We start from the raw sequence: 14,321 nt of genomic DNA on the forward strand, positions 1-14,321 counted from the left end.
AGAAAGAAAAAATACACAAGACTCACTTACCCATTGATAGATGTTCTAGACATAAACAGGCTAAAAACAGATGACACAAAAGAGTGATATAATTGGATAAATAGCCAGCCAGATTTCTCAATACTGTTGTTTAAGAAGATCTGTGTTCCTTGATCAAGATAGCTCTGAACAAAGACAGCCTGGAGTGATTCGCATAATTTCTCTCTGTTGCACACGTACCACTAAAAAAAAGAAGAACAAGTGAAAACACACAACTTAAGTGTCATCTAAGAAGTCCAAAAACAGAAGCCAGAAAACTAAATCAAATCCAGTATTTCTCAATGGTATAATCTCATGGCACTGGGAGGATAATCATCATCTCTTACACTCAGATGACCTATAAAGTGTAAAATACTTCCACATACATAATTTCTCATCTAATTCTCATAATGTAGGGGGCACAGGGGGAACAGGTTTCTGAGTCATGCAGTTTAGTAGGTGACAGAGCCAGGCCACAGTCCTTGTATTCTGACCCCCTGCCCAATATTTCAGTCACTATATCCCCAGGACCCTGAGATCTAGGAAGGCTCAGTTGGCCTCTCATTCACTGAAAATCAACATCAGAAGGCAGTAACTAGCATTATTAACCTTGTTTTTAGATAAGGAAACAGTCACATAATGCAATGGTTTAATTCAAAACCAGCAAACAAATCAATGGCAGAGTAAAGCAGCAGAAATTACCACTCCAGTGACCAGATAAAGCTGCCTTTCTTCTTGTAGGCTATATAGAGGCCTTTAGAATTATTGAGGTGTGCTTTACCAGGTCATAGAACATTCTCACAGACCGGGGGCAACATGTGCTTGAGAAAGATCAAGAAGTTACTTAAGGTCACATCGTAATCGATGAGAAGACAAGGTAATATAACATGCTGAGAACGAGACTTCTGGGAACAGGCTCTAACCTGAACGTACTTTTCAGAACAAAATTCAGGAGCTTCAACTGTGGATGAAATTTAACCTTCTATAATAAATGTTTTCCGTTTAGAGTTAGTGTACCAGGGAAGGGAGGGAAGTCAATCATAGGGTATGCCAGCTTTAGAGTCTGCTCCATGATCAAGTCCTGGCTCTGCCATTCGTGTGTAAGCTTGGACAAGTCACTTAATCTCTGGGCCTCTGTTCATTCATCTGTAGACTAGAGATGTCACTGGTATCTATCTATCCTAGTAGGGTATTGAGAGGATTAAATAAGGTAATGCAGGCAAATCCTCAATGTAGTACCAGACACACAGAAGAATCCTATAATAATAGCAACGAGATTCCTCTAACATGGCCTGATAAATAAGAGTAAGCCCATTAATTACAATGATGAAACTGTAGGGTTGACCAGTTATTATTAATCCATTATCTGCTAAAAAAACAATCTTTCCCAATAAAGAGAGCCTTCGTCAAAAGTAATTTGCTTCCGGGGCGCCTGGGTGGCTCAGTCGGTAAGCATCCGACTTTGGCTCAGGTCATGATCTCACAGTTCGTGAGTTTGAGTCCCGTGTCAGCCTCTGTGCTGACAGCTCAGAGCCTCAAGCCTGCTTTGGATTCTGTGTCTCCCTCTCTCTCTGCTCCTCCTCCACTCACACTCTGTCTCTCTCTCACAAATAAATAAACATTTAAAACAATTTATTGGGGCACCTGGGTGGCTCAGTCAGTTAAGTGACCGACTTCGGCTCAGGTCTTGATCTCACGGTTCCTGAGTTCGGGCCCTGCCTAGGGCTCTGTGCTGACAGCTCAGAGCCTGGAGCCTGCTTCGGATTCTGTGTCTCCCTCTCTTTCTGTCCCTCCCCTGCTCATGCTTTGTTTCTCTCTGTCTCAAAAATAAATAAAACATTAAAAAAATAAAAAAAAATTATAAAACAATTAAAAAAAAAAAAGTAATTTGCTTGCCCCTAACAAATATGACCATTTATCAACAGGCATCCTGTAACTGCTTACGCAATTGGTGGGCCAATTTTACAGTCATCCTAAGCTTGCTAAATGTTAAAACAAATCTTGGGTAACATTCCTGACACTAACATTGAAAGGAACCAGTTATAATCCAATACAAGCAAGCAAATAGGCACATTAAACATTTAAAGATTAACTAATCTTTTTTTTACAAACCCTATATCCAAACTAGATACCAAATTTCCCATCTGTTGACTGATTTGTTAATTTACCTTTTTTTTTTTTTTGAGGTTTATTTATTTATCTTGAGAGAGAGAGAGCACGCGCATCTGCCCAAGCAGTGGAGGGGCAGAGAAAGAGGGAAAGAGAGAATCCCAAGCAGGCTCCTGCTCTGTCAGCACAAAGCCCAGCGCAGGGCTCCATCTCACGAACCTAACGGTGAGATCATGACCCAAGTCACAATCTAGAGTCAGATGTTCAATGACTGAGCCACCCAGGAGCCCCTGTGTTCATTTACCATTTAAACACTGTTACCAAAACTGCTTGGACTTGATAACTATTTTTACTTTTTCCACTCTACATGATAAGCTTCTTATATTTACTGCCTATACTTTCTTCCTTGGTCTGAAAATGTTCTTGCTTAATCATTAATTCTTAATATTCACTGTGCCTGAAGTTATGCCCCAGTAGAGGTCATAAACCGTTTTTTATTATACTCACAACCTCCTGGTACACATTCTGAACTCTGTGATACTGAGGCTACTCTGACTTTTATTTATTTTTTATTTTCTGAAATGACTAATCAAGATGAAAGCCATCACCTTAGTAATAGGCAATCAGGTACATTCTATTAGTGCAGACAAGAAGTCATTCAAGTGAAACAGAGGAGCTAAGAATTCCTTGGCATCCACTTATAAATGGACAACTAGAACAACAATGGACTCTGACTTCTAGAACGAAGTAAGACTTGGCATCATTAACTGCAAATATTGCTTTCAAGTGCCAAGAGGAAAACTCCAGTTCTTAACAGCATTTGTCTCAATTCACTGACACGTGGTTGAACCTTTACAGCTATACAAGTGCTTCAGCAAAGAAACTGCTTACTGAACAGAATGTGCTATGGAATGAGAAGGAGTAAAGCCCTTCTCTTTAAAGACAAAGGTTGGAACATTAAAAAAATTTGTATAAGAGGGGGGTGGAAAGCCTGGGTGGCTCAGTCATCCGACTTTAGCTCAGGTCATGATCTCGCAGTTCATGAATTCAAGCCCTGCATCAGGCTCTGTGCTGACAGCTCAGAGCCTGGAGCCTGCTTCCGATTCTGTGTCTCCCTCTCTCTCTGCCCCTCCCCTGCTCACACTGTGTGTGTGTGTGTGTGTGTGTGTGTGTGTGTGTGTGTGTGTGTGTTTGAGCGTGCATCTCTCTCTTAAAAATAAATAAATATTAAAGAAAAAATTCTTAAGATAAAGGTTGGGGGTGCCTGGGGGGCCCAGGGGGTTGAGTGTCTGACTCTAGATTTCAGTGCAAGCCTGCTTAGGGTTCTCCCCCTCTCTCTCTGCCCCTCCCCACCTCACGGGCACACACACACACTCTCTCTCTCTCTCTCTCTCTCTCTCTCAAAATAAATTAATTAAAAATAAATAAATATAAAAGTTGAAACCCATGCTCCTCCTGACCATTTGCATGATACAAATGCCAACTCCACAGCATTATTCAGAATCATCAAAAAGTGGAAACAAACCCAAACGTCCATCAACTGATGGATAAACAAGATATGACTGATCTATAGATCAGTCATTCTGTCATTCTGTTGTATTCTGTTGTATACAACAGAATATGGATTATTCAACCATAAAAAGCAGTGAAGTCCTGATTCAGGTGACCACATGGATGAACTGTGAAAACATTATGCTAAGGGAAAGGAGCCAGTCACAAGTGGCCACAAATGATATGTTCACTTACATAAAGTGTCCAGAATAGGCAGGTTCAGAGACAGAAAGTAGACCAGTTGCCAAGGGTTTGGGGGCAGGGGGCAGTGGGGAGTGTCTACCAATGGATACGCAGTTTCTTTCTGGAGTGATGAAACCGTTCTAAAACTAGAGAGTGATGGTGGTTGCACAACTGTGTAAATATATTGTACTAAAAAACATTGAACTATACACTTTAAAAGGATGAATTTTATGGTATGTGAACTATACATATCTCAATAAAGGTTATTTTTAACATATATTTACATATCTAAATGTGGATAGCACTTTAATTAAAAGTGGTTTGAAAATTTAAGTGGCCAAACAAACCTCTCTAAAAACTGAAAATTTTAAATGCAAATCTGATCACATCACGACCCTGCTACACAGAAGTCTGAAGCTAATATCCAAAATGTTCAATATGGCTTACCAGGCCCTACACGATTTGTCCAGTCTGTGTCCACAGTCACCTCGTGACACTGCCTGCCCACCCATAACACCTGGCCATTCACTATGTCATAACACTGCACCCCTCTTTTTCTGGAAGGCTCCTTTCCTCTGGATATCTCACATGGTGTTTGCTCCATCCCCTACATTTCCATCACCCCAACCCACTCTCTCTTTACCTGGTCAATTCGACCTAATACTAAAATATTTCTTCAAGTATGTTTGCCTTGAATTTGCAGACTAGGCTGGGTTCCCCCCATCCGAATACCTCTCTCCTATATCTCATATGTCTCCTTGGTAACATTTATGAACACTGAACTAATAACTGTACACAACTGTATGTTCAGTGTATATCTTCCCAGAGAGAAAGAGATTTCATAAAGTGAGGGACAATGACGGACTTCAGTGCCTAATACGGATACAGTGAACAATAAATGTTTGTCAAATGAACTACTGTTAAAATCATAGGCAGCCTTGGGGCATCTGGGTGGCTCAGTTAGTTGAGTTGCCGACTCTTGATTTTGGTTCAGGTCATGATTCCAGGGTCTTGGGATCGATCCCCGCATCAGGCTCCATGCTGAGTGTTGAGCATGGAGCCTGTTTAGGATTCTCTCTTTCTATCCCCTCTGCCCCTCCCATGCTCGCTCTCTCTCTCACAAAAAAAAAAAAAAAAAAAAAAAAAAAAAAAAAAAAAATTAATGTTTAAAAAATAAAAATAAATAAAATCACAGGCAGCCTAACATAGAATTTGGAGTTTCTAGCAAAATCCTGGAGGGAATGAATATAAGGATAACCACAGAGATAGCTGTCACTGGGTTTCTGTCAATTTCTGAAACTCCAAGGTTTTTGAAAGGTCTTACTTTTCTTTTTTAAGTTATTTTATTATTATACTTTATCTATCTATCTATCTATCTATCTATCTATCTATAGTAAACTCTATATCCAACGTGGGGCTCGAACTCATGATCCCGAGATCAAGAGTCATATGCTCCACTGACTGAGCCAGCCAGGCACCCCTGAAAGGTCTTGCTTAAACTCACTTCTGCAAACAGTGGTTAAACCTACCCACTCACCACAAAATTGCAACACCACAAGCAAGCAAGGAAGGATGACACTGACTAAAACACCTACTTTGTATCAGGCCCTTGGCCAAGTACATTCACATTTCATTTACCACCCCACAACTTCTGGACAAATGGGAAGCCTGGGGTTTCTGAGCACTTCCAGCTGATTGAGGTTCCTATTCTAGGTGCATGTTGTTTTACGAAGGTTTCTTTCAAAGAAGTTTCTCCTCGGTCTACCCAGTGTGTCTGAGATTTATTTTCAGAAAAGAAAGCAGGACCATTCTGTCCAACTAAACTGGACGGGGGGTGTGTTTAGAGAAAAGATAATCTGATCTAGATAGCAACTAAATTACAGGGTTTCTCAACCTCAGCATTACTGACATTTGGGGCCAGATAATCATAATTTGTTATGAGATGTGTCTGATGTATTAGAAGATGTTTAGCAGCATCCCAAGCCTCTACCCATCAGATGCCAGGAGCGCTCCCCACTCCCCTCCCATCAGGACCACCCAAAATGTCCCAGACATTGCCAAATGCCCCCTGGGGGACAAAATCACCACTGCTTGAGAACCCCTACATGGGCCTACCCAGAAAATTTCATTAGTGTTTCCTAATTATCCCAGCTTAACAGTGGTCTAGGGAAAAACTAAAGATGGACTTGCACTCCAGGGGAGAGAAAAAAAATCAGAAACCAAGGGAATCAAGTAATGGGATTACGATCTTGGCCAAGAACTTGAAGCCTTAAATAAGAAGTCCCCTTGCCCTTAAGATGAGATGCTGATAGAAAAATCAATGCAGGAGCCCCTGCCACCCCACTGGAGTTCCTCTCTCCAGACAACCCAGCTTAAATGAAACGCTGTAATGAGCTCACAGCACTGGGTGGCCTATCTGCAGGCTCCCATGCACTTTCAAGCAGGTGAGTTCTTTGAATGTGTGCTCCTCAAAGACTACAGAGACCAAGGTGCGCAGGCAAGAACAAAGCATCATGCTCATTAAACGTTCGCATTGGAAGGACCGTGTGCCAAGCCCACTGTGGGCTGGCCTCCTCAGCTGGAGACCAGTGCCGGGAAAAACGTCATTTTAGCATCTTCCTTCAAAGCTCACTTGAACTTTCTCCAATCCAAGAGGGTAAGGAAATCTTTTAAATAACGAATTCTAATCAAACCAGTTATACCATGCAGTCATCTACTAATGCCAAGTACAAGGTAGGATGTGGTAATTAACCAGAACTTCTAAAAATTACAGTAAATACTGTAAAGTACAGTAAATACAGAACTTCTAAAAATACAATAAGTTACCTGCAACAAGACTGTAGCTATACTAAAGATCAGACAAATAGTCAAATGAAGTAGACATGAGTTGTGAATGCATATGTGACAATATTCGCTAATCAAAATATAAGGTATTAGGTCAGGTCCCATGAACATCTCCTAATCTTTATATAATCTTGGTGGATCAATCATTCCTTCAAAGCAGAAATATAATTTTCTGATGAGATTATATTTGCTTATCAAACAGAGGGATATAGTTAAAAGCTTATCAGAATTTATTTTTTAGTTCAATAGTCAAACGTGTTATATAATCATCTTTTCTTCCAAAATACAGAGGACTTGAGCACAGTAGGTAATAGAACTGGAGTTAGAAAGTTATTTTAGGGGGCACCCAGGTGGCTTAGTCAGTTAAGCATAGGACTTCAGCTCAGGTCATGATCTCATGGTTCATGGGTTTGAGCCCCGCACTGGGCTCTGTGCTGACAGCTCAGAGCCTGGAGTTGTTTCAGATTCTGTGTCTCCCTCTCTCTCTCTGCCCCTCCCCCACTCGTGGTCTGTCTCCCTCTGTCTCAAAAATAAATAAACATTAAAAAAATTAAAAAAAAAAAAAAAAGAGTATCTTTTGTATGCTAATATAGTGATGGGGGAGGGGGGTTTGAACTTTCAGCCCCACCTCCAACCTCTAGACAAAGGAGAGGAGTTAAGAGATTGAGTTCTATCACCAAAGGTCAGTGATTTAATCAACCATGCCTAGGTAATGAAACCCTCAAAAAGCCCCTAAACAACATGGCTCTAGGGACTTCCAGGTTGCTGAACACCTGGAGAGGGCATGGAAGCTCTGTGCCACCTTCCACCTGCCATACCTTGCCCTATTCATCTCTTCCATTTGGGCGTCCCTGAATCGTATCCTTTATAATAAACCAGTAAACAAGTAAAATGTTTCTAAATGGAGTCATTCTAGCAAATTATCTAACCTGAGGGAGGGTTGTGGGAACCCCAGAATCTGTATACAAATTGGGCAGAAACATGGGGGGGGGGTAGTCTATGTACCCCCAACTTGCAGCTGGCACCCGAAGGGAGGGCAGTCTTGCAGGATGGAGTCCTTAAACCTCTGGACAGATGTTAACTCCGGGTTGTGTCAGAACAGAAATGAATTGTAGGACACCCAGCCGGTGTCAAAGAAATAGTGGGTGTTGGAAAAAAGACACCATAGGTATGATTTTTTTTCCAACATTAAACTTGACCAAAGCATTCACAAACTGGATGAAAGCCAGAACTTGGGAAACCTATCCCAAGGTTGTCTAACTCACACACTACAAAACTGCAAGTGGTGTTTTTGCATACAGCTACATAGATTCAATGTCTCCACACAGCTCTGCTAAAGTGGGGGCAGTTTCCTACTAAGGAGACAGCCTACTTTCACAGACCCTCATACAACACAAGGCTTCCCAGGAGTGGCATCATGAAAAGGTGGGAAAAGCCTGGGCCTTGAAACCAGACAGAGCAGAGATCAAAACCCAACTCTGCCACCTACCAAGTATCTCCTGAGCAAGTGTCATCGCTCTTAGGCTCAACTGTCTATTAAAAAAGGGGGTGCGGGGGTGCCTGGGTGGCTTGGTCGGTTGAGCGTCCGACTTCAGCTCAGGTCATGATCTCACGGTCCGTGAGTTCGAGCCCCGCGTCGGGCTCTGTACTGACAGCTCAGAGCCTGGAGCCTGTTTCGGATTCTGTGTCTGCCCCTCCCCTGTTCATGCTCTGTCTCTCTCTGTCTCAAAAATAAATAAATAAAAACGTTTAAAAAAAAAAAAAAAGGGGGGTGCGCCACCTACCTCTGGGAGTTGTTATGAGGATTAGAGAGAATCATTAAAGTGTCTGGCAGACAATAGAAACACAGTAACTTGATTTCCTTCCCCTTCCTGTCCAAGGACCACAAAAGCCAGTTAGAGAACTGAAGTTCAAGAGAATGCCTAAAAACCACACGGTAGGTCTGGGCACCCAGCCATTCTCAAAAGGAATGAGTAACCAAAGACCTGAGGCATTTAGCACCACTAAAAACAACTGGAAAGGCTCCACTGATGGGGTCCATGAACACAGAATCTTTTCTACTACAGGGGGTGGTCAGACTAAGCCTGACGACCTGGACCTGGCGGCTAAGGACTCAAAAATCACATTCTAAGTTCTGCAATGAATCCTATCAGTCCAGACATTCAATCATTGACACTTCCTTGCACTGAAGCACAGCATAAGAGTCAACATTCAAACCATTCATTTTTCTTCCACAGATGACACAAACCTAAGCCAACAACCTCTTTATATGAGATTTCAATGTGTACAGTGACAAGGCACCCAAGTCCATGGAGGGAAACAATTCATATGGATTAGATTAAGTTGTTTCAGCTTTGATTTAATAAATAAATAATTGGCAATTTTCATTTAAAATATGCACTCACTGTTAGAATGTTCTAATCCTAAGATTTTAACAATGCTTTAGAAGGTCTAAGCAATGGTCTTTTACTGGCAATTACCAGGGTGCCCTCAAGCACCTTCAAAGGGGAACATAAATGCTTCTAGTGTATTCAGCAGCAGAGAGAGATCCTGATATTCTGTGAAACCGAGGCGAACACTTGTTGTTTTTTCAATGTCTCTTTATTTTGAGAGAGAGACAGCATGAGCAGGCGGCGGGGCCAGCACAGGGAGAGGGAGACACAAAATCCAAAGCCGGCTCCAGGCTCTGAGCCTTCAGCACAGAGCCGGACACAGGGCTCAAACCCACAGACAGCGAGATCACCACCTGAGCCAAAGTCCAAAGCTTAAATGACTGAGCCACTCAGGCACCCAGAGGCAAACATTTGGATAGGGTTTCAACACAATTGTAAGGAAGGAAAGAAACTCCTTTCAAAATCTCTTTGGTATTCAGCTGCAGAGGCCTCCAGATTCTGGAAGGCAGCTCAGAAGAGGATACAAATCCATCAGTGTCCATCTGGCTAGCTGGTGACTGCCCTTGAGCATTGTTAACTTGTGCCTGACTTTGATCAGCCCCTGCAAGGTAAATGGGGAGTGAGGGGACAGGACACCGAATCTGTCCATTAGCACAACCTGTGACCTATGGCTGTGATGTCCAAGTATTTTTTCATTTGGAAAAAAACCCCAGTTGTTTCAATTCCGTCTTATACCCCATCACCCCTTGCAACATAACACAGTTCAGAGCTTACAGAAGGTGAAAAAATAAGTCAGATATAACACAACCTTACAGTTTTAAGTTATACCTTGCTAATTCCAGATATTCAAGGTTACCTGTGCTCTTAAGAATCCTTACAGTACATCACCTGCAGAAACCGTCCTGGCTTGGTTCCAGGGAGTTCCGTAACAATTCTTTTGGCACTCCATCAGTTCAGAAACTACTGAATGACTATTATTATCAAGAACCTAGTTAGTGAGGCCTAAGAGTCCTTTCAAGTTTCAACAGCTCCATAATTGATGCATTAACGTGAAGTACTAGGTACAATGAGACAAAAACACTAGATGCAAAGTTTTTGTTGTTGCTGTCTTCTTTTTAAGTTCCAAGCCTGCCAATGTTGAAAAGTGACATATCTAGTTTCTCACTGCCTGGCTCTACTTCCTCCCAATGAGGCAAACTATCCACCATGCAACCTGTGACTAAGAAATGTGCTGCTGATGAAGGCAGCTGGAAACTTTCTCTGGCGAAGACTCTTTTTTTCTGTAAGGGGCTACCGAGTAAATAGTTCAGCTCGTGGGCCACACAGTACCAACCACTGCTGCTGTAGTGTGGGGGCCCCTATGGGCAGTAAGTAAACGAATGTGGTGGCTCTGTTCCAACAAGACCTTATTTGTGGATATTGAAATTTGAATTTCATATAAGAAATTTTCACATATTATAAAATATTACATGCTTTTGCAGCCATTTAAAAATGAAAACTATTCTTACTTTATAGGCTGTAACAAACAAGTCAGTGAGCCCAATTTGGCCTGCAAGCCACATCCCAGCTCTAAGAGAAGCCATTCCTTGCTTCTCCCTTGCTTAAAGTGAAAAATAACCCCAGCTTTGAAGCTAGCACACCAAACCAAGTTATTAAAATGGTGCTGCTACTATAGTTTTAGAACTACTTTAGGGCAAAGGAGCCTTGCAACTCATCTCCAGGCTATCATAACTAAATAGCAATTTTTAATGATAAACATTTCCCAAGATTTCTCTTTTAACCAGAGAATCCTCCACCATAATTTCTTAATAAAATCATCATAAAGAAAACTTGTGCTAAGTACGGTTCAATTAAATCCATTGGGGCACCTGGGTGGCTCAGTCGGTTAAGCATTGACTTCAGCTCAGGTCATGATCTCACGGTTTGTGAGTTCGAGCCCCACATCGGGCTCTGTGCTGTAAGCTCAGAGCCTGGAGCCTGCTTCAGATTCTGTGTCTCCCCCTCTCTCTGCCCTTCCCCTGCTCACACTCTGTCTCTCTCTCAAAAATAAATAAAAAAACATTAACTAAAAAAATTTTTTTAAAATCCATAACCCCACTTTCATGCAACCCCAAAAGAATCAGATGTGGCTTGCTATGGAACCCACACCCCCAAATGAACACCAGAAAACCCTGTATAAAACTATAAATGTGAAGGGGGCAAGAATGTTAGAGTCAAGTTACTTTACAAGTAAGAAAGTTCATAAGGCAAACCTAGGATCCTGGATCATAAAGAAGATAACAAATGAGCGCAGGCACTCTGCAGAGAGGAGTCTCCTCTTTCACTTTATCTCACCGTGGTCTCTATACACACATTTCTTTTGTTCATTTTAATCTTTATTCACGGGCAATATTTTCATATGTCAATGCATCACTGGATTGATCACTCTAAGGAAGAGTCAATCTGCCCCTAAATATTCAGAAAGTACCAGATTAGTCTTCACTTTGGAGAAATTAGTGGCCAAATTGTTGGTCCAACTGGTTAACACACACACATATACACATATAACTCAGTATCTCAGAAGTGTAACAAAGTAAATGGGGTATCGGAAACCAGTATTAGTAACTGATTCAGTTTTTAAAAGGCACACAATTAGAAAGTATCTCCTGTTAGGAAGTACTTATTATGAGGCTACGTCTCCAGCTATAGTCTACCCAGACTCCACGAAAATCAAATTATGTAAACAGTTTTTCAGTTTTTTAAATATAACCAATTCTTTTATAAGCATTATATAAATATATTACATACAAAAAATATATATATAATAAGATATATCAAATGTTATAGTAGCGGTAATCTCAAGTGTCATAAACACCTACAGCTAAGAGACTCCACCATAATTCCACATCAGTGGAAATAAGCTTCCTTTTTGTCTTAACCGGAACGTTACTTCTACCAATTGTTGAAAATGACATTTCTAATTCATTGTTTTATGCCACTATCCATATTCCACGTGGATATGTGACATTTGGTAACTGTACATTATCACTGCAGTACTTTAGAATTGTTTCTCTAAGAACGATTAATGTAAGTAATTTATAGCAAAGAATGTGGTTTCACAACTGAAGATCACCTACTGACTTTATGTACTCTCCTAACAATATCATAGGCATGACTACCTAACAAATCAAAATAGCTCTGGGATCACAAAAAAATTTTATGGGAATTTAGGACTTCCTTTAAAAATAGAAAATGGGCCACAATCAGTAATTGCTAAATAAAAACTATAAGCTACTTTCCTTAATGAATTGCTTTATGTCCTTAGATAATTCTTTACTTTCATTAAAACACACAAAATCAACCCGAATGTAAACTCTCTGAACGCCTGGCATAATAAGAAATGTAACATAGGAAAATGAGAAATCTATGAAAACGATAAGTCATAAGATGGGGAATAACCACTTACTGCTCTCTCGAAAGGCAAAATGCACTATAAATGCTAGCAATTATAAGCCAACACTCCGACAGAGTTTAAAAGCCTCTTTTCAATGAATGCAAGGTTAACCACAAACTATATTATGGTCAAAAATGAAATATCACTCTTAATTCCACAGTTGACCTGCACATACTTCTGTAAGTGGCACCAAACTAAGCTAATGAAAAGACTGCCTAACCGGTCACATCGCGTCGTTCACGATCCACAACTCTGAAAAGAATTCACTCCTCCCTAATTCTGTTTTAAAAACCCTTCCAGGAAAAGCTTGCATCATCTTCCTTCTTACCACATCTTTCTGGTCGACTACCAACATCGAACTTAAAAGGAGATCTCTCTTTGGTAGGAGAGGAAGGTTCAGCAGGATGGGAGTGTGAGGACCTGTCAAACACATTTAACTGCTGAGGGAAAATGTCACCCGAATAAGCCCAGAGGGTTAAATGGCTCACAATGCACGGTTAAATTTCTTTATGGCCCTTTGTACGTTCAGAGATTCAACCAGACAAAAAGAAGGACCTGCTTTTCGCTTTGATTCCCCGGGGGTGATGAAGGCGGTCGAGGGCGATGGGTTTGGTCTGGTCGTTTACATCGCAGGCCCCGGTGCCAGATGGATGCCCGTGGCCACGCGCTCGCCCCAAAGTTCCTGCGTCGTGCCGCCCGGCGCCTGCAATCACCGCCTGGCACCCGGGAACAATGCGGGGCGCCGGGGCGCCCACACCCGGGCCCGGGAAGGAACGGGAGGCCGTTGTCCGCCCGCGCCCGGGAACAAAAGGCGCCGCGGGGCCCGGGCCGAACGCTCGAGGGTCGCGGAGCCAGCGCCCGGCAGGGACGACGTCGGGGAAACTTTCCGAGGGGCCGAGGCGGCGGGGCGAGGGCCCGGGGAGGCCCTCTCGCCGCGAAGCCCCGCACAATAGCCGGGCCGAGCGCGGGAAGGCCGGGCCGCCACGCCCCCGCCCCCGCCGGGCCCGGGCCCGACCCCGGCCGCGTACCTGGTGGTTCTCCTTCCTGCCGCCCGCGGCCGCCGCCGGCCCGCCGGGGCCGCTCGTCATGTTCACGTACAGGGAGCGGGTGAGCGGGCTCCGCAGCGTCCACATCCTCCGCGCCAGCCACACGGACGCCAGGCTCAGGCACAGCCAGCCCGCGAACAGTCTCATCGGGGGCCGCGGCCGCTCGTTCGGATCACCGCCGGCGCCGGGGCGAGGAGGAGGAGGCGCCGCCGCCTCCGGCCGCCGCCGCCGCCGCCCGGACTCGAGCCATCGCGCCCAACTTGCCCATCCAGCCCCTTCAGGGCCGAGGCGGGGGGTGGGGAGGAGCGGGCGGCGCACAGCCTTCCCACCTCCCCCTTCCTTTCCGCCCGCGGAACGCAACCGCCGCCGGCGCCAGTTTCCACCCGGAGCACTTATGAGCGGCCGAAGCGCGCTCCCGCACGGATTGAGCCGCCGGCCGGGAGGCGGGACAAAGGGAGCGCGCATTCGCCAGGCGCGCGTCCCCGCCTCCTGTCTGGGCCGCGGCTTCACGTAATGGCGGAGATGATTTTCATTTTATACTGCAAGGGCGATACTTCCGAAGGCAGTTACTGAAGCTTCCCGGTCCCTCCAAGGTGGTGTCCTTAGGACTTCTGGTCTTTCCTCGCCTTAGTCGTTGTCTCTGGGAGCCTCATTCCCTTCCCCCAACCCCCCCACCCCGACCCCGGCAGGACTTAACCTGGTTGTGCAGATTGACCCGAAGGTGAGGAGAGGGAGTCTCCTGCC

General features: G+C 43.7%; 1 protein-coding gene and 1 long non-coding RNA gene across 6 annotated transcripts in view; one reads left to right on the forward strand and one right to left on the reverse strand.

The window, feature by feature from the left end:
* METTL9 (methyltransferase like 9) overlaps window positions 1-14,321 on the reverse strand; it is a 52,209-nt gene that overhangs the window by 36,275 nt on the left and 1,613 nt on the right. Inside the window, exons 1-2 of one of the 3 annotated variants that reach the window (XM_045461194.1) lie at window positions 13,560-14,017; window positions 31-221 (exon numbers count right to left, since the gene is read on the reverse strand). In XM_045461194.1, coding sequence (XP_045317150.1) covers window positions 31-221; window positions 13,560-13,724 — 356 coding nt within the window. In that variant the 5' untranslated portion in view covers window positions 13,725-14,017. Of the gene's footprint in view, window positions 1-30; window positions 222-13,559; window positions 14,018-14,321 lie in introns of those variants that run through there. The other 2 variants (XM_045461193.1, XM_045461196.1) reach the window with 2 other exon arrangements.
* The window catches only part of LOC123589289, a 29,349-nt gene continuing 29,061 nt past the window's right edge, over window positions 14,034-14,321 (forward strand). For all 3 annotated transcript variants that reach the window (XR_006708245.1, XR_006708244.1, XR_006708246.1), the window contains exon 1: window positions 14,034-14,170. This is a non-coding gene — a long non-coding RNA (uncharacterized LOC123589289). The remainder of the gene's footprint in view (window positions 14,171-14,321) is intronic.

The sequence above is a fragment of the Leopardus geoffroyi genome, chromosome E3, assembly GCF_018350155.1.
Source record: "Leopardus geoffroyi isolate Oge1 chromosome E3, O.geoffroyi_Oge1_pat1.0, whole genome shotgun sequence".
Taxonomy (NCBI): Eukaryota; Metazoa; Chordata; class Mammalia; order Carnivora; family Felidae; genus Leopardus; species Leopardus geoffroyi.